The sequence below is a fragment of the Andrena cerasifolii genome, chromosome 3 (assembly GCF_050908995.1).
Source record: "Andrena cerasifolii isolate SP2316 chromosome 3, iyAndCera1_principal, whole genome shotgun sequence".
Lineage (NCBI taxonomy): Eukaryota > Metazoa > Arthropoda > Insecta > Hymenoptera > Andrenidae > Andrena > Andrena cerasifolii.
In genome coordinates, this window is record NC_135120.1 from 17,755,852 (window position 1) to 17,774,893 (window position 19,042).

At 39.1% G+C, this 19,042-nt stretch overlaps 1 protein-coding gene and 1 non-coding gene across 10 annotated transcripts in view; both read right to left on the minus strand.

Annotated features, from left to right (window-relative positions):
* Positions 1-1,419: 1,419 nt before the first annotated feature.
* Positions 1,420-19,042, minus strand: part of Eif4g (eukaryotic translation initiation factor 4 gamma) — a 44,182-nt gene continuing 26,559 nt past the window's right edge. For 6 of the 9 annotated variants that reach the window (XM_076808361.1, XM_076808363.1, XM_076808357.1 and 3 more), the window contains exons 6-25: positions 18,120-18,316; positions 16,571-17,480; positions 7,341-8,182; positions 7,162-7,263; positions 6,649-6,963; positions 6,345-6,563; positions 6,178-6,254; positions 5,925-6,084; positions 5,425-5,689; positions 4,601-4,695; positions 4,340-4,500; positions 4,066-4,136; positions 3,648-3,871; positions 3,157-3,326; positions 2,835-2,914; positions 2,418-2,644; positions 2,202-2,339; positions 2,047-2,122; positions 1,819-1,968; positions 1,420-1,743 (exon numbers count right to left, since the gene is read on the minus strand). In XM_076808361.1, coding sequence (XP_076664476.1) covers positions 1,526-1,743; positions 1,819-1,968; positions 2,047-2,122; positions 2,202-2,339; positions 2,418-2,644; positions 2,835-2,914; positions 3,157-3,326; positions 3,648-3,871; positions 4,066-4,136; positions 4,340-4,500; positions 4,601-4,695; positions 5,425-5,689; positions 5,925-6,084; positions 6,178-6,254; positions 6,345-6,563; positions 6,649-6,963; positions 7,162-7,263; positions 7,341-8,182; positions 16,571-17,480; positions 18,120-18,316 — 4,697 coding nt within the window. In that variant the 3' untranslated portion in view covers positions 1,420-1,525. The remainder of the gene's footprint in view (positions 1,744-1,818; positions 1,969-2,046; positions 2,123-2,201; positions 2,340-2,417; positions 2,645-2,834; positions 2,915-3,156; positions 3,327-3,647; positions 3,872-4,065; positions 4,137-4,339; positions 4,501-4,600; positions 4,696-5,424; positions 5,690-5,924; positions 6,085-6,177; positions 6,255-6,344; positions 6,564-6,648; positions 6,964-7,161; positions 7,264-7,340; positions 8,183-16,570; positions 17,481-18,119; positions 18,317-19,042) is intronic. The other 3 variants (XM_076808362.1, XM_076808360.1, XM_076808359.1) reach the window with 1 other exon arrangement.
* Positions 3,409-3,575, minus strand: LOC143367560 (small nucleolar RNA SNORA53). The gene has a single exon (XR_013085052.1). It is a non-coding gene; the product is annotated as a small nucleolar RNA SNORA53 (small nucleolar RNA).

Below are 19,042 nucleotides of genomic sequence, written 5' to 3' on the forward strand. Positions count from 1 at the left end.
AAGGTTTGGAGCGGCCATGTAAAGCCGGCTATTGTATATACCACGCTCTCGCATCATATCGTGTTTGAAAAAAGAAACACAGAGTGCAATGCCTGGTAAGATTTTTATCCCTTCAGCAGCGTGCAATTCGTAGAAAATATAAATGGCAAACTTGGCTAGTAAATCTACCGTTCGTGAAGGGCAAAATAAAGAATACCTACGTTTAAAATAAACCGAGCATAAGTGCCTGTATCTCGGAGTGAATCAATAATTACAATTTCTTAAATAAGGAGAGTATATTTATAGTAACATGAGAAACATTAGACAAAAAAACAATTGTAGAATTTTCTCCTAATATTATTAAATAAAAATAATCTTTTATGATAACTGCATTCGAGTCTACCTATTTTCCTTTTTATACTTATATTATAGTATATCCAAAGGAAATGTATTTTTCACACTGTACTTTAAATTAGTATAACAATTTTATACAATTTGCTACGGCACCTGTCACCTGAATACATGCAGACATTCCATCCCACGCACTATAATCTGTTCTCTCGTTGATTATAAATAACTAGTGTTAAAAAATAGTAGCGCCTTAATATGCACACCATTTGTATCCTTCCGTTTCCTAGTTTCAACATAATCTACACTACGAACCCTAGGGCTTCGTAATGTTACGGTTTCACTTCTTCCTTTTTTTTCCCACTCTCATTCTGTCTTAGTTACGAACGTTTTCTGTTTTTTTTTCCTCTTACAGTAGAATACATTGTAAGTTCGCAAAGATATAAATTAGTAATTCTGTTATATTCGTTATAATAATAGGAAGAACCGTCGCCCTTGCGTCAGACTTGGTTATCAATAGTTTCCTTCTGCTTATTTTCCGAAATTTTTATAATCCACTTAAAATTGACCTACTTATACACACCGGCGATCTGCAATTTGTTATCTAAGTCGTACAGCAGCGAAACGCTCCGATTGCTTCGTGACATCGGCATGTGGTGAAATTCAACGTTAGCAATTCATTCCCAGTATCGAGCGCGCGAAAGAAAAATTATCATCGGAAGTTCTCAGTTCTATTTGGGCGATTCACGAAACTGCAGTGACGTCTCCGTAAGATATAAGAAATACGATAATGTTCTCGAGCTGTTTTTTTTTTGCTTTATTTAAACTTTAAACCATTTCAATGAATTATATATAATAATTATCTTGCATTTACTTTTGTATCATAATTAATAATATTAATCTTTATCTTCATTATGTATAGCGGTCTCAGCCATTGTGTCCGTTTTTATACGACAACCTTCTTTTATTATCATCCACTTCTTGTTCTTTGAAGTTCTAGACTATATTACATACACCCGCGCACTATCACTCCATTGTTCTTTTCTTCAATATATTCGACGTTTTTCTTCTTTTCTTTCTTTTTTTTTAAAAAAAAAAAAAACTGCAATTTGATCTCACTTCACGTATCTTTCTTTTAACGAGGGAACGTATATTTAAGTCTTTTCAACAGACGATAGTGGACTCGATCACGGTATCGTCAACAACGGTCTTGGTTCACACCAGTTGATACGTCTTCTACACTGGAAGTAGTATCATCGTTTTCTTGTAACTCAGTGAAAAAGGACGTTAACGCCATCATCGCAACGCCATGCCATTCGCGTTGAGCTGGCTCGGGACTATCTTTCCACGTCAGGAACGCGTCGCTTGAAATTATATTATCGTCCGACAAATTTAACATTATACCCTTGATAATCCCTGCAACAGAAAAGAATTCAATGCAAACGATAGAACATCTTCGAAGCGATCAATCTTTTCCCTTTCGTATCGTACCGTGCGGAAATTGTAGTTCATGCAGATGATATTGAATCGCGTATAGACATTGCAATTCCAGAGATGCATTTGCATCAACAAACCGGCGTATCAATTGCGACAAATTGGTTAAAACTTCTACCTGGATTTGGCACTTGTTGTTGCCTCGGTCTGGAAAAGAAGGCGGAACAAACAAAATGTATAATTTTGAACAACTTTGACAAACTTATTTACAACAGCTAAACGTACCGATAGACGCCTCTAGAATGGCAGTCGTTAATACTCGAATGAATTCAGGCTCCGTGACTCGCTTACCTACTTTCGCCTATACAAATTAACGAATAAAATCGATTAATGTAGGATTCCGTGTATAAATTTATACGATCAACCATGGTAATACGTACAAGTATCCAATCGCAAATCAAGTCGAAACTATTTTCTTTCATGAGCTTTCTAAGCTCTTCATGGATTTGCTGGAACGTGAGCTGATTATTAGTTGAGCTTTTGGCACTATTATAATCACCAGTGCAGAACTCCAAGTTCTGAAAAATGATTGCGATTAATAAGCTTCTCTTATTTAGGAATGAAATTACAATAAATGATTTTAATGCAAATCTTACATATTCTTTAATAATTTTGTCAACATCTTCAAGTTCTGTATCAAGTATACTGTTCAACTGAAGCCCACTTTGGTCCCATTTTTCCGCAACCCATTTGAGTCCTTTGTCTTGGGATAGTTTTGTTAATAGGTTCCCAAGGAATGTGCCAACATATTTTTGACTTCTTAAACTATCAAATACAGGCTTCAATTCTGCCAGGGGGAGTAGATCATTTTCTATTGGATGCGCTGCAAATGAAAGAATACCGTCAAATAATACCAGCCTCTTTTCTAACTGTCGTACGAAATTATCAGTTACTACTCTCAGGCCTGTTGAGCAAACCCGCATGGAAAATCTCTACGGTGAATAAATTGTCATCATGTGCGAGACAGATTGTTTTTAAACACAGATAAATCGTTTTACGAAGTGTTTACTTACACAGAACTTCAGCCAGATAGAACCAGACCTTCGGTATATCAAGCAAAAGATCGTCGACTAATTCCAATATTTCAATGAACCTGAAAAATTAAATGAAGTTGAACGTTTTCTGAAAGAAATTGGCTTCCAGAATTTCTATAAAAAGATTCTGTGTTCAGCATCCTTTTGGCTTAGTTCGTGAAAATCAGCATAGATATATTTACTCTGCACAAAATTATCATCATCTTCATTTTCTTTTCTTTTTTTCAATAAATTTTCGATTTGAAAAAAAAACAGAAGCAACGTGGTTCCATGATTTAGCAATATTGTTTGTATAGCTTACCCGGCTCTAACGTGTTGCAGGGACACAATTTTCTGACTGATCAAATGCGATATAAGATACGATACGCGTTCTTTGTCAAGAGGTGATTTTTCAAGCACATAGTTGACCAGCTCGCGTATGACTTTTGATAACGCATTGTCAAAGTTTTGTTGAATCGCCAGTGCAATTGTCTGTAAAACGAATAATTCTGATTAGTTCGCTCGTACTCAGATGTTGTGTATTGTTAAAAGTAAATTAACTTTAACGATATAAAATGTCCTCTCGTTGACCATGCAAGTAGCGATTAATATAAATACAGCAGAGAAGCTGATTTACAACACTGTTTCTGACAGGCCAAAAAGAAGGTATTGCGTAGTTTAGCACACTAATGACTCAAGCATCTCCAATAGAAAAGTAGAGATGGATCTAAGGAGTGTGCTACTATGTTTGATCACTATTTAATTACGAATAAATACGAATTGAAACGAATAATGGTGCATTGAAAAGCTTACCTCAAGGTCAAGATTCTCCAGATAGTCTTTCACTATCTTATTCAACGCTTTCATGAACTCCTCTTCTGTCATTTGAGGTTTATGACTACTAGAGATAGATTGCGAAGATTTCAACGACGGTGGCATAGAAACGCTTTGACTTTGTGAACTATCTAATAACGAGCTTTCTCTATTCGACGATGAGCTGCTTAATTGACGACTACCATTGCGTGAACTCCTACCGTCTGTAACAATGAGAATACACAACACGATTACATTAGGGCGACACAAATCAGCTAAATCAGAAGTATTTACTGCTCGAGATATCAGAATCCTTTTGGCAAACAACATTAAGTTTTACTTTTCAAGAATGAAAGATTTATCATCATGTATGTATAAGAAACTTCTTTTATAACGATAAGTAAGGAAACAGTCATACAATTCATATTGTCCATACCATAGGAAGGTTTGTAGTCACGCCCATACTCTCTAGGACCCATGGATCTCGATCTGAAATAAACGAATTCGAAATGGTAAGTCGAGGTAAACGGTATCTCATACACTTAGTTACTTTATTTCTTAAAACATCAGATTGCATTTTATAATCATGCTTTGGGAAACTATCAGAAACTCTAGCCTGGCAAAAAATTTCATCACGTTCGGCTTATCGTAAGTTACATTACGAGAAGAAAAGAAGACCAAAAGAGACTCACCCAGAAAGTTGCGGAGACGTTATTCGTTTATCTGTATCTAACATGGACATATTTTCTAAGCATGCAAATTTATTTGAATTTAATGCCTTTGAACCATAATTCGAAGGCGTATTCCACATAAACATGTTTCTATTTCCTAATTGCATGTCATCCATGGGAGGCTAAAATACAAATCATTCTTACTTAATGCTCCTTCTTTTTATTAATCCTGGCCACACTTATGGTATGGTAAATTCAGCCGTCGCTGTTGAAACTACTTACAGGTTTATTTTTAAGTTTAGACGTTTCAACGGAATACGGTTGCCTCGTTCTTACTGGCTGACTCCAGCCACCATCATCAGTCGGGCCAACACCACCTGCGTCATAAATCATTATTATTTAAGTATGTACATGCTTATTTGTAGTACGTATGCAAACAATTACCATAAATTATTATGTCTTCAGAATACATTATACAATCATGTTTGTCAGAAACTCTAGTCTGGCAACAAATGTATAAGGATCATCATGCTATATCTACTTTGTAAAATAACAATCTATCATCTTATGATTATAATACTTCATGAATGTTTAATGCTAATAAATCGGAGAACGTAATACAGTTGTTCTCGGTTAAGTTGATAGTCTCAGGTTCCGGAGAATATCCTTTATTCGGGGTGGTAGGCAAGTTTGCACACCTCCGAATCTCACGCTTCACCGAGTTTTATATGCCCCTAGTTTTTAGCTCGAGATTGGGGAACGGGGAGAAACAACGATAACGCTAACCATTATTAAGCGAAAATGTCAAGTTCCGTATTCTCATCGAATCTTCACGAAAGTGGCACCCATCGATTCCTTGTGCTTTTTCGATTAAAAGACACCGAATAACAGATGAATCGAACTATAATTAACGACTTACGTAAAAGATTAATTTACACAATTTAAAGCTTGTCCGATTTACATGAATTTCGATGTCTTTTAATCGAGAGACTTTCAATAATCCAGTAGCGTAACTTCCGCAAGAAAGTGGTAGTGGGGATGATTTTGCATGAACCTAACCGAGGTAAATTTATCAACTTAACCGGGAACAACTCATCGATACTTACGATTCCTTTTTCTATCACCGCCACGGTCATCCTTTCGTGGTGTGTTCATAGGAGTGTTACTCAATTGGCTATCTAATCGTTCAGATTCTGCTTCTCTTTGAATTTGATCTATCGTTTTAGGATTACTATCGTCTCTTCTTGGAATCCATGTGTTTGCTCTTAAATCTATGACATCTTGCAGCATAAAACGAATTCTAGAACTAATTTTCCCTTGGCCTCGTCGTCCAACAATATCTTGCATTTTATGGAAATAATCTGCCATTTCCTAATAAAGCGAGGGAGAAAAGTAATACAGAACTTAGGTAGGTTCTTCTTTGATATCGCCAACATTAAATGTTTAACGGAGTCATGCAAAATCTTGTCGAACGTTCAGAAATGAAAAGAACGTTCCAAATAACATTTGTTTAACAATTAACGACAACTTTAAATGCTGCAAGATCTACAATAGAACACGTAAAACCCGCAGCAGATATGGTTGGTATCATAAAAAATACGCTTACATCTGAAGATCCTTTTAATTCCAAATCCTTTCCAATTGTTGATAATAATTTGCAGAGGCATTCAAGACTGTCCGCGTCGCCCTGATTTAACAATTGATGTATGCAGCGGTGCATGATTTTACTTGTTAGCAATCCTTGTTTGTACAATTCGCCGATAAATCTGCGTGAACAGAATGAGAGAAGTGTGAGCTGCAATACTAAGCCTCTCGTACCTTGCGAAGATAAATTACTTTTTAATGCTGAGATTACTTACCGTACGTTTCCTACTGACTTTACACGTATTCGACGTTCTTCATCCTCGAGCGCCAATTGTAAGTCTTTCTTCTTTTCCTGGTGTCAAGTAGAAAACGCATACATATTAGTAATAATTGTGATGATAACGTCGGCGACTTTGTTAAAAGCTTTGCCCAATCAACTTACAAGGTCTGTACACTCGTCAATCTCCTTAAGCTTACTACTTCTTGTCACTTCGTTTACTGTATTATTTTCAAATTCCTTCTGGCAACGAGTAATGATAAGCTTCTTGAAACTCAGCGAGCAATCTTTTTCTGGATTCGGGTCTGGTTCAGAGACTTTCATCAGAGCAAGTTCTTTACACATCAATGCGTATGCTACAGAGAAACTTGGTTCGTCCACAGCCTAGAAGTTACATATGTTTACAATTACGCCATCCCGGGGAAATAATGAAGCGAGGGGATCTATATAAATGTACGATTGAGTTTACCTTTTCAAACACTAAATCGATAACACCTTGTAAACGTTCCGGTGTATCGATGGGCAACGCCCTCACTTGGTCAACCAACGTGGCAAATTTCTGTGGCGTAAGTTTATTTAATACGCTCCTAACGCTCTTGTAAAGGGCCTCCGTCTTTGTCTCCTCCTCGGTAAGACTGAACTGTTTTAATCTTGTTGGCTTCCACGCATTCTCTGTTTCCCTTAATTTCACGTCTTCCCGCAGGGACAGCGACACGTGAATGACATTCGGTTTCGATGGCTTTAATGATTTCCCACCTGGATGGCTCTTACGATTCGATGGTAGCTGAATAAAAGTAAACGCGCTTGTATTAGGATGCACAATTCGTGTGGACCTAACATGAAACGATATATCGAAGTCAGAAGAAATTTTTTCTTTCAATGTGTATCAGTCCACTACTTTCATTTCTAATAGAAGCATCATTCGGGTTCATATATCCATACCAACGCATAATTTTCGCCACTCAACGTTCCGTCAACTTACCACTCGTGCGTTCAAAATTGGCTTCACGAATCCGGGGAACAATGCATCGTGTCTATTCATGTTTGCATCCTTGAATGGTCTAAGATCGAGGGTGGTGCGTGTCTGCAAGAATTGTAATCGCGCATTGTAATGATACTATAGGAACACGTACGCGCAACGAATAAAATAGAGATCTCTACCTTCATGCTATCTTTCAGAACAACATCTAAGTCTGGTAGATTCAACGGCTTCACCTTGCTATTCGGGTCGTTCTGTAACTTCATCAAGAAGTCACGATCGTAGATCTTTTTACCACTTTTGTTTATTGGGCTCCACTGGTCATCCTTGTACGTGTATTTAAGCGCCGCCTGGTTCGTGGCTGGCGTTTCCGTTTGAGCTGGAGGAGCTTCGCTCTCCGTTGGCTTCTCTATGACCGAAGGTGGTGGCCCCGTTGCCGCTGGTTTCTCTTCGTTTGGTGCTCGAATCGCCGATACCTTGGAGTTCTCTTCGTTCTTCTGCGCTACTATCGCTTCCACGCTAATATCGGACTCTTCTTTAACTTTAGCGTGATCAACAACATCGTTAGGAACTGACTTTGCTTGCGTATGCAATATGCTCGATTTATTACTATCTTCTATTTTGGGGGAGGGTTCCTTTAGAGTTTCCTTGTTACTTGGCAGTTTCTCTATAACAGGCGTTTGCTGCACGATCGTGCTGGTTTCCTTGGGGATCTCTGGTGGCGTCGAAGGAGCCGCCGCGTGTTTCTCGGCGTTCGTGTGAACGGCAGTGGCCTCTTTCTCCTTCTTCGACTCGTAATTGTCTTTCTCCTTGATATCCTTCGTCAGTTCTCGACTCGCTTCCTTATTGTTGTCCTTTGCTGGTGGCAGGGGAGGATCTTTGCTCTCCTGCTTCGTCTCAGTTTTCGTTGGCGGGACTGTATTTACAAAAGCGTCCATATCTGTGCCTTCTTTCTCCGCTCCTTTGCGATTAAGGTCACGGGGTTTGAGTTTGTTTTTACTCTTCTGCTTCTGCATGGCTTTGCCTGGAAAATACAGAAATGGACACGCGCGTTAGAAGAAAGTATCGAAGTTACCTAAAGGAGGGAGTAGATAAAAGGGTGCGTTAAGTGGGGACACACAAACGGGAATGGTGAAATTCTGGAAGCAAATTTGAATTGACTGAGCTTAGTCGTGAATTATACGTGTATAAACTTATAGATGTGTATGAGCGGCGAATAAATATTTCAAATATTTAATTCAATAAATAATTCGCAATATTTTGCCTTGTAGTGGAGATCTGTGTGGGTGAAATTCGCTTCAAGGAGAATGCCTGTGTTACGAATCGTAAATACAGTCATATAGATCTGTCATTACGTTGATATCGCTACAAGGAGATGCAAGCTGCGAAGAAAAGTGAGTATTTCGGCTACAAGCCAAGGATAATTATAGTCACGTATCACAGTACCATTTCATGCTGTGACATTTCACTTTTCTTTTCATTAATCTGTGCAGAAATTCATAGATTGGCGAAGTTCCGGAAATCCTAATACCCACGCCGGTTACTGCCTTCTACTTGTGAAGCAGAAAAGTAGTAATTTCCTCTGCCACTAAGCTTTGAAAGGAATAGTATATAAATATATCAAAGATTACTATATAACACGGCATACATGTTCGAATGAATAATTCAAGGAGGCTCGCTGAACGTAACAAACAAAACATAACTTTTATTATGTAAGATATTAAGAAATAATTTCGTTCGGGGTCTATTCACGGAAATACTACAATTCAGAAGAAAATTCAGCCTGCGTGTCTATTTTAATCGAACGCCTACATGATTAATAATCTATTATCGCGGCATCTCAAACACAGCAATCAACGATCCGTGACGTGTATTGCGATACCCATTTAACGCTCCGAAGATATGATATAGTAGAACCTTGATAATCTGAAATATTTGATGAATCGGGAATAACCGAATGATAAACATTTTAATATCAAAAGGACGATCTATTATAAATACTGCCAGGAGGTCGCTACGAAACCAACTACGTGTTACGAACTAACAATTTTAAAAAAACCAACACAACCGGACGGGGACTTGAACTCGCGAACTTCGATCATCAGTCCGAGACGCTGCCACTGCGCCATTCCTTACTCGTGGGTTTTGCTGTTACGTACACATCGACCATAAGCGAATGCAAAACTGTGAACTGAATTTTCTTACAGAATTTTGAATAATATACCCCATTCGCTTATTAATATATCGTTGCACGCAATATGTACTAATTAGACACAACATTTAAGAGAAATCGATGACCGAACAAACAGTCATGTACTATTTTCGCCGGATATTAAAGTGCGGACACACATCTGTACCATTTTTTTTTTTATTTTTTTTTTTTTAACACGTGCGTTGCCAGAGGCGTTGTCATTTTGAAAAGCCACAAATGCGTATGTATTTAATGTACCATGGTCTCTGGAGCCCCGTCGGCTGCGGCTCCTCGATCGGGAGCTACTGCTGACACGAGCATTCCCATGAATCTTGCGGTCGCCCATTTTCACGGTTTTCGAGAATAGCGTGCGCGCACTGTCCGTTTATCTACGCGTGTCCGTGGCACGGTGTCCCTGGTCCTTCCCATATCACAGCCATATCATCGGGCATTACAAGACAAATTTCACGCGGCACAAAACTCTTTGTGCAGCTCGAGTTTCAACGGCCCCGTGGTGGCTGCTCTACTGAATCAGTATTTATTTATAAACCTGCCAAAAGCTTGCCAAAACCGGGCTACATGGATCGCTCGCGTTCACAGATGCAACAATGTGCAACGACGACGATGCTTGCATTTTGACCTTTCCTTTAATTTTTTTTTTTTTCGTTCCTCTCTCCCCGCGAACCAAGGCGAACCCCGACAGGAGGGCCGAGCAATACCAGATGGAGAATGAAATTCCTCGCGACACGGGGAGGCAAAGTCGATGTCGAAGGATAGGCGGGGGCTTTACGGATAATCTTCTCCAGCTGCTCAATTAGAACTCTGGCGACACTTCGGAAAGGAGGGAAAAAAAGCCTCGCAAGCTCCTGTTACACGACTTTCACGCATCTATTTTAACCTGTGAACTGGTGCAAACCGACAGGCACGACGCAGGATTTCTTAAATTAGTTCTGTTCGCCGGTTGCGCGTTGGAGCACGCGCATTACCGACTTTTCTGGTAATCTAACCTAACGCGACGACGGAGCTCTCGCACCTAATCGAAATGTATCGAAAGTGGAATCTGCGAATTCAGGAGTAATTCGGCTGCAGTCATTTATCCAGTGCGCCGTAAGGAACTGATTACTCGGGGGAATGATATAAGTGAAAATCTGAATACGTAATTAAAATGGGCTAGATAATGGTGGCAGCATGTCCCAATTAACAATCAGCTTGGAAGTTGCTTTTTTTTTAAACTAATGGAGATTATAGTAAGCGTGGAATACTCGTAATATGAATACGCGATAAAAACGAATATATTCTCCTTGGAAGAACATAGAAATAGAGAAGAAATATTAAAAAGTAACGCGTAAATTGTAATATTAATTCTCAACTTAGTATTAAATTAAAGCTTTCTAAAAATGTATAATAAATAGATCGAACCTAGGAAAAAGTTCAGTAAGATATTTACAACGTTCGAAAGAATCGTTTGAAAACGTGCCCGGGACCTAGCCTCTCAGGGGCAATTCCTAAAACAAAGTGGTTCACTATGAGGTAGCAGTTAATTTGATGCATGAAAGTAGCTTGAGTAAGATTTTATAAAAGCAGGTCGAGGTAACAATCTGAAAAGTACATTGAATGATCGCGAAACCAGTACGCGTAATATTTCCCTACTCTACTACTGAAATAAACAGAAACGAACTAAATAAAAGCGTATGAAGGATACAGTATTCCAAAATTCACTCACACGGGCGCAAGATTGAGGATAATAAAGAGGCAATAATAAATATTAAAAATACAGAAAAACAAATTTACACGCATTCTTCTTAACGCCAACGAGCTCCGATTAAAAACAATTACACCTGACATGCATGCTGCTTCTCTGATATTTAGAAGCGCGTAGAAAACGTAATAAGAACCACTGCTTTTAGTATTTAAAGTACCTAGTAATTTCTTGAAATTAAGACCTCTGGTTTTGAAGCCCAACTATTATTTCACCTATGCGTAACACGCAACGGGGGATCACTATAACGTGATACGATACTCTATGATGTATTCACGTGTAGAAAATGCACACGTTAGCGCGATCATTTTTCTAACTAACGGAAACCTTTCACCCGATTGGTGAACGCTCAAGGTTCCCACTGACGCCGAAAGTCTTGAGATGTTTTTTGCACACGCACGACGCGTGCTCTTGTGAAATGACATTTTAACAGACGTCCTAACCATGCACATAGCTCGCCATACACGCGCGCGTGCGGCCGTGACCCCATGCGTTTTAATGACCGAAGTACGTATGCACGTTTTTCAAAGTAGCCGTTTTTCAAATCGTATACCCACACACCCAATCATAATTTCTACTGATAAAAGCATGAACGTTTCGCAGAATTCCTAAATCCACCGTCTACCGTGTACTGCATTCTAAATGCTACATAAATATTTCGGAGCAACAGATCGGATAACGTGTATAGCCAATGTTCGAGCGTACGAGTTTCCCTGCTATAATTTTATAAATATAAATTTGCGGTATGGATATGCAATTGGTCACACGAAATATCCATGGTTGTTTTAAAAGACAGCGATTGTAAAAATCGTGTAACGGACGAAAATGAAAACGAGAGTTAAAGCGGTTGCGACACGCCCACTGAAGTCTCCCTTGTGACCATGCCTATCCTATTTCTAGTCGACCAAATGTGCTTTTTCCTTTCGCCGCTACTTTCTGACGAAGGTTAACTAACCGCCTGGTATAACGTCCCTTTACTTCTTTATTGTGCTCCGAAACCAATGTGAGTAAACGAATGCGAAGAAGAAAAAGAACTTGTCCATTTGCTTATTGCACGTCCTCAAAGTAACGAGTTTCAAACTCATTCCGTCTTATTACTATGATTACGTAAAATTATTAAGTGACTATGCAAAAAATGTTGATTATGACGAGAAAAATATTCGATGTATAAAAATGAAAGGAAAACGATATAAAAATTAGAAGATACAGGCAAATGCGGCGAAAGCATGGTTGTAGTTATCGAACGTCGAAACTAATGATCAAATATGGAGTAGTTCCTCTTGTCTGAGCGCTCACAAAATGGCTACAGGCTCGTGTGTATCGTAAAGATATAAAAGAATATATATTACTGGCTGAAATTCACACACCACGTGGAAGTAAATGTGGATTTCTGAAATCCGAATTAAACGCAAGGTATACACTCGTTTGCTCGATTGAAATAAAGGATGGGAAACTAGAGTACTTTAGCGTTAAACCATTGCACGTGCACGTGGTCGAAGAATGGACGGTAATATTCAGACTTCGTATCAGAACTGCAACGATAATTGCTGGGGTATTAGAATATTCAAATTTTATTGCTTCCAAGAAAACTCAGTTCAGCGAATATCGAAGGTTTGAACGAAGAAAAAACGTCCGAGATTTACCGTACACCAAGTCAGATCTGAAGCAGCCATATTTGAACACGCTCGTGCATCTACCGTCGAGATTTATTCCTGATCCACGACATATTTTTTTCTATAACGAATGAAACACGATTTAGAAAAGAGCTGCGCAAAAGTGTGACCGATTGCAATTATTAAATTCGATATTCGAGCAGGTACTTGTACCACGGCGAGCGTGCTATATCTGTAAATGCCTGTGAATACAAAATGTCGGAACCACGTTGCGAAAGGCTGGCGCACGGTACAGTTACACCCACGAGAAACCAGCCGATTTAAGAGAAATAATAGAACATTTTTATACATACAATTCGAATCAAGATCGTCCTTGGTAGTCGTTGCATCCGCTTGATCACTTTATGTCACGACGGGAATTAAAAGAAAAGAAAAAATAGTGCAGCGAGAATTTTTTAGAGCCGGTACATATAACTTCGTGGTACCGGGTAGGTGTTTTACACAAGAAAAGTAAAGTAAAGTAAAATAAAATAAAATAAAAATGGGGAACGATGCGTGTAAAAGGCGCTCGTTACGATTAAATAGAGAGATATATGTACAATTTATTCGGAATATTGCGAAATAAGTCTTATAGGAACCGAGCTAGAGTGAGACGCAATATAGTATTAAGCGTATTCGTTACGTTGGTATGTGTACAAGTTAAAAGCGAATAACTTTGTAAAATAATATGAATTTAAATATACATTTATGTATAACTACGAATATACAATTGTGAGTTTAAAAAAAAATATATATATATAAAAGGAAAGGGGGAGTTGGGCAAAACGGAGTAAAAAAAATACGCCCGGCTAGCACAGCACGTGCTGGCTACTGGAGGAAATTCGTTGCTCGATGAAGAAAGAAGCCGGGAACCTCCCTCCAGCCGCACGGTCGCCGATGCTCGTGCATCTTCGGCACGGTTCGCGCCTTCCCGTGTGATGATGTCACCGTCTGGCACGAAACTCCTTTCGTAGTTCGTGCGCATAGCGTTTCAATCATCGGGGCAAGACCCGTTCACATTGGAAACCAGCGTTCTCATACATTACTTTATCTCCGGTATTTGGTTCGGATCTGTTCGCGATATTACCATCTTATACGCGTGTAGTCAAAGAATGAGGTTTTATCGACTATGCGAAGTCACCTACTCGAGAGATCGAACACACTTTGGCACAACTTGCAAACCGAAATTTGAATTTAACGGACATTTCCATACCTCCCCGCCACTCATTACATACCAATCATTCGAAACATCTGGAACGTACTTTTCCCCTGTGCCATTAACCACTCAGTCCTAACTACATTGTCAAATTAACGTTACAGTGAAAATAGACACTATTCGATTCACGTTTGCGCATATAACTTACCCTTCTTTTTGTTCCCCATTTTGGTGACTGCGCACAGTAAAGTCGACTCGAAAAATATCTGCACTTTTAATGTACTTTAAAGTTTAGAAGTAGGGTTCGTTCAGAGATTAATTGTTCCCGCATGTATCATTAAAACGGATGAAAATACACTCTTGTTTCTCCGAGATATTAGTTCGACGGAGGATAAAGGCGGAATCAATCATTTAAAAAATTAGAAATTTAAATCGCGCACTTGGAATACTGCTCCTTTACTTGTTTTAACGCCCATGCTTTTATCCCCACGATCACTTGGCTTGCGATATTAAACTCTATACGAAACTATTATTTTAATCATTATATTTAAGAATGTTTAACCTACGTTGCGTAGCGCGTAAAATTTATGGACAGACACTGTGCACAGTTTTAATGTACACTAAGTTGAAAGCAAAGTCGACGATCACGGAAGCAACGTGTTACTTTGGAAAAAAAATGTGCGTCACGGTTCCGACGTTTAGGGGTTGTACAAAGCAACTGCGAAATTTATAGGTTAGAATGAAAGTAAGTCATATTGCGACACCACAGAAATATCCAACGTCCGTTGTCACAACGATCATTCATTCCCATTGAACTATGTAACCGCATGACACTGCGCACGCACTTAATATTATAGAAAAGCAAAAGTATTTCGAAATATTCGCGAGCGTATTCGCACGTGCGTAACTTAGAGGCACGTCTCCTTTTGAACGCTCACACATCATACATGTGCCTATATAAAGCATCGCCACGGGTGAGCACAGTTTACATGTCACCATTTCGAACGATTTCGGAGGACAGCAGCCCGCCATACACGTACAAAAATATATATATATATATATTATTCGAAATGGCTTATAATCACTGCATGGAAAATTGCGAACAATGACGACTGGCGAAGCTATCGTGAAAGCAAAGTTCAAACTGCGATGATACGAGGAAAGAGAAGGGAAACTACCGGAATCTCCACACCAGAACCCTAACCTATAATAACGTAGCCGTTTCGTAAATGAGAACGTTCATTGAATTTCCACGAGAAATTTATTAGTGGCGAAGTGTGAGCGCGAAATACGTATTCAGCATTGCCAACAATAAAGAGTGTGGCAAGTAATGTTAAAAACAAAATTGTAACATTTCTTTCGTGTACAATATTCCATAGGTTCTTCGATCATTTCTTATGAAGTTTAAATGAACAGAAACATTAATAGAAAAGTCTATGTGTGGAACAAACTCTGAAATAAACTACCGTAACGATTATGAAAACTTGAAATGTTATTCATGTAGCATGTAACAATTCCTAATCACTTTACCTTTACCAAAATTGATGTATACCTTCGATCAACTTTAAAATACGAATGATAAGATGCGTTGCATTCATTTCAAAATATGCGACAAGAATATGTAGCCTTTCGTAACAAAGTAATAGTATAAAGGAGAAATGCAAAAGTTGTAATATTCTTAGTTCGCAAGGACGTATTTTCTTTTCCAAGGCGTATCAGTAAGAGATAATTGAATGAAGCGAATGTTTTCTACTGGAATAAACATTTACTGGTATTACTACCAAAACAAAGATAAAAATCATTATTCTTAACTTTTACCTAACAAGGGGAGGACACCATGTGGTAGACACTGATTTTGATGAGCCTTGGCACGATGGATCTATTTCGAAAATAAGTAAATAGGTGTCCAAGCGTTTCTGTCAATGAGCCCCTTGATAATAGAGATATTTACATGGAAATTATAAAAATTTCATAGTGGCCCTGGGGTTTTAATGGGTAAAAATCCCACACTACCCTGGCGCCCTCGGGGGATTCCCCTCTGAAGGAGTTGGGGTGCCTATTGAAGATTTCCCCAAGTTAAAAAAAAAATTTATGAAGTTTTTTTAACATGGAGACATCTTCAAAAGGCACCCCGGCGCCTCCAGGAGGGAATCTCCCGCGGGCGCCAGGGTAGTGTGGGATTTTTACCCACTAAAACCCCACGGCCACTATGAAATTTTTAATAATTTACATGTAAATATCTCTATTATTAAGGCTTATTGGCTGAAACGCTCGGACACCTATTTACTTATTTTCGACACAGATCCATCGTGCCAAGGCTCATCAAAATCGGTGTCTACCACATGGTGTTGTTCTCCCCTTGTAAGTCATACAGAAAACATGATACATTGACTATTGTATTATCATATTAATATCTATTTTTTGTACACTAACCATGATTCAAACATTGCGTGTAAGAAATTATTCCTTCAGAAGTTAGCACCATTTCAATATATGAGATACATAGCCTTTGCATACCATGAATACAATTTATTATATTACCTATCGCACCCATATCTTGACATAAATTTATACAACAGCCAATGAGTCGAAGAAACAACATGATACACAGAAAAGAAAAAGTTGAGAATTATAGAAACTTTGAGAAGACTTACCATCAGATGATTTCTGTTGCTGGACTTCGTTTCTTGGAGGTTCGGGGTCCGGCTTGTCACCAATCGCGTCCCCATTGGCCTTCGGGTGATGGTCAGTCTGATTGTGAGCGGGTGTAGCAGCAACGCATCTAGAATTCAGGCTCTTCTCCCTCGTTTTCTTCTCCTTCGGCTCTTTGGCACTCGAATGCAGCTCCGTCACGGCTGCTGCCGCGGCAGCAGCGGGTTGTTGGTTGTGGGCGTGAGTTTGAGACTTTCTCCTAGGCGGTGAGCTCGATAAATTCTTACTGGATAAATTAGGGAACGGTTCTCTGGCAGGAACGGGGTTAGCACTTGGGGCAGTGGCGGACGGTTTTGGGACCTCCGGAACATTCGTAGTACTTGGCGCAGTCACAGGGGGGATAACAGGCGTTTGTGTGACGGTAGGCGAGGCACTGGTACTCTTCACCTCGACTTCGGTTACAGTCATCGCAGACAGCTGCGCAGAAATATCATCCTTGTTTACGTTACGCGGTAGAGCAGCGGGCGGCAGTGGTTCCTCGATGACCACAGCTTTCGTCTCGCTTCGAGGCTGAAATTCCTTTACGGGAATTTGCAACGGTTTCGACTCCGTTTTCACCGCACTGGGCTCTATCTGAGCCACGTTACTAGCGGTGCCTAACGATTGACTACACAACGCGGATACATTGGGTATATTTTGCGTTGACGAACTAGTACTACACTGACTGTTCGCGTCGTTAGTAGAATTCGCTGTCTCGGAATTCGCTAAACTTTGCGTTAGATTTTGCGTGGTGGCCGTGCTCGGCACGCTAGCCGATACCGTCGAGTCGCTACTAGACTCTTCGGTCACGACTTTCGCGAGGGTCTTTGCCACCCGCGCCGCAAAGTCGGCTTGCACCTCGGCATCATTGTTCTGTAACAATCACCAATTCTGCGTGATAGACAATGATACACAGCGATCAAACGAAGATTATGCATTGACAACTAAAAACTGGCTCCAAACTCAAATCATAGGACGAGAAATGAAACTAAACGTACTAAGAGAAATAAATCAAACATTCAATGTGTTTTATGTCTCTGTTACCTTTTAGCCATGGTTTCCAAAATATAAAAGCAATTACACAAAAGAATCTATATCGCATAATCGTAGTAGTATTATCTTTTGTAATTCCAGCAAAGTTATGCAATGTTCACCCAAATACCCTATGCTCTGGCACTGAATAATACTGCACTATAATTATATTGCGCGTTGAAAATAACAGGAATTTATGGCGTAATGATGAAAAGATTTGTCACATGTTCTTTAAAAAAAAAAGAAGAAATAAAGATATTTTAATAACCATGGCTTTTGGGCACAGATATCGGTAATAGAAACAATTGACTAGAAGAGAATATCAGTTACATATTTATCACTTTATTTGTTCTTTTGCTTCAAGGTATAAAGAAATTTTGCTAATATATAATAATTGTGTCGCACTGATTTGGTATTTAGTAATAGTTCGAATGTAAAGCTCTCATAGTCAATTGTTAAGGAATTAATATTCCAACTCACCTGTAACTGAGGTGTTTCACGATTGCTAGATTCGCCACTTTGAATAGTTTCATTGTCCTTGTAAATTTCGTGACTTATATTTTTACCGGTTGTCGGATCTACGATATCGGTAATAGCATTTTGTCCTCTTGGTTTCCTAGATTTTATCGTATTATTCGCCGTACTTGTTGCACCACCGTTATGGCCTGAGTACACATCTTTAAAAGAATAAAATACATAGGAATTTGTAATATAATGTACTAGCTTTACTACTCGGCTTCGCCCGAAATTTAGATTCTGATTTTATAAAAAAATTTTTTTTTAGTTATTTTTGTGAAAATAGTCACACTCATCTGGATTAGTCAGGTATAATGAGCTGAGGCTCATTTCGTGACACCAGAGTTTATCAAACACACAAACATATAGAACCTTTCTGCTTTATTTATTAAGATTATGCTCGATATAGAATGCTTAGGAAGAACTGTATTTTTATTAAAAATCTACATCACTTGGCACCGAATTTAAAATGTCGAATCAAACACTCACCATCATACAACGAATACACATTATTTGCAACGTACATTGTTAAAAACTGGAAAACAAGCTGTTAGGGCGAGAGCGTCAATGCAATTCTGCAACTCGCCTGCTGGCTTGTCAAAGAGGAACTGTTCGACGCTGAAGTTTGGGGACAGATTCGGGAATTTACCTGATCTTTCATACCTGAGCACCGAGGTAAGGAAAAACCCCTGAACAGGTGAAGGAGGCTAATGGGTCCCTACGACTAAGTCTTTACTGTCATTTGGGCTTTCAAGCCCTAAATCACGCCCCTCAAAACCTTTACAGCTCGAAGGCTACCTTTAATTTATATACATTCCCTTCCCTTCTTAGAGCTTCGAAAAACCCCCAATATTTCATGTTACAACCGTATCGAGTACATGCTTTTA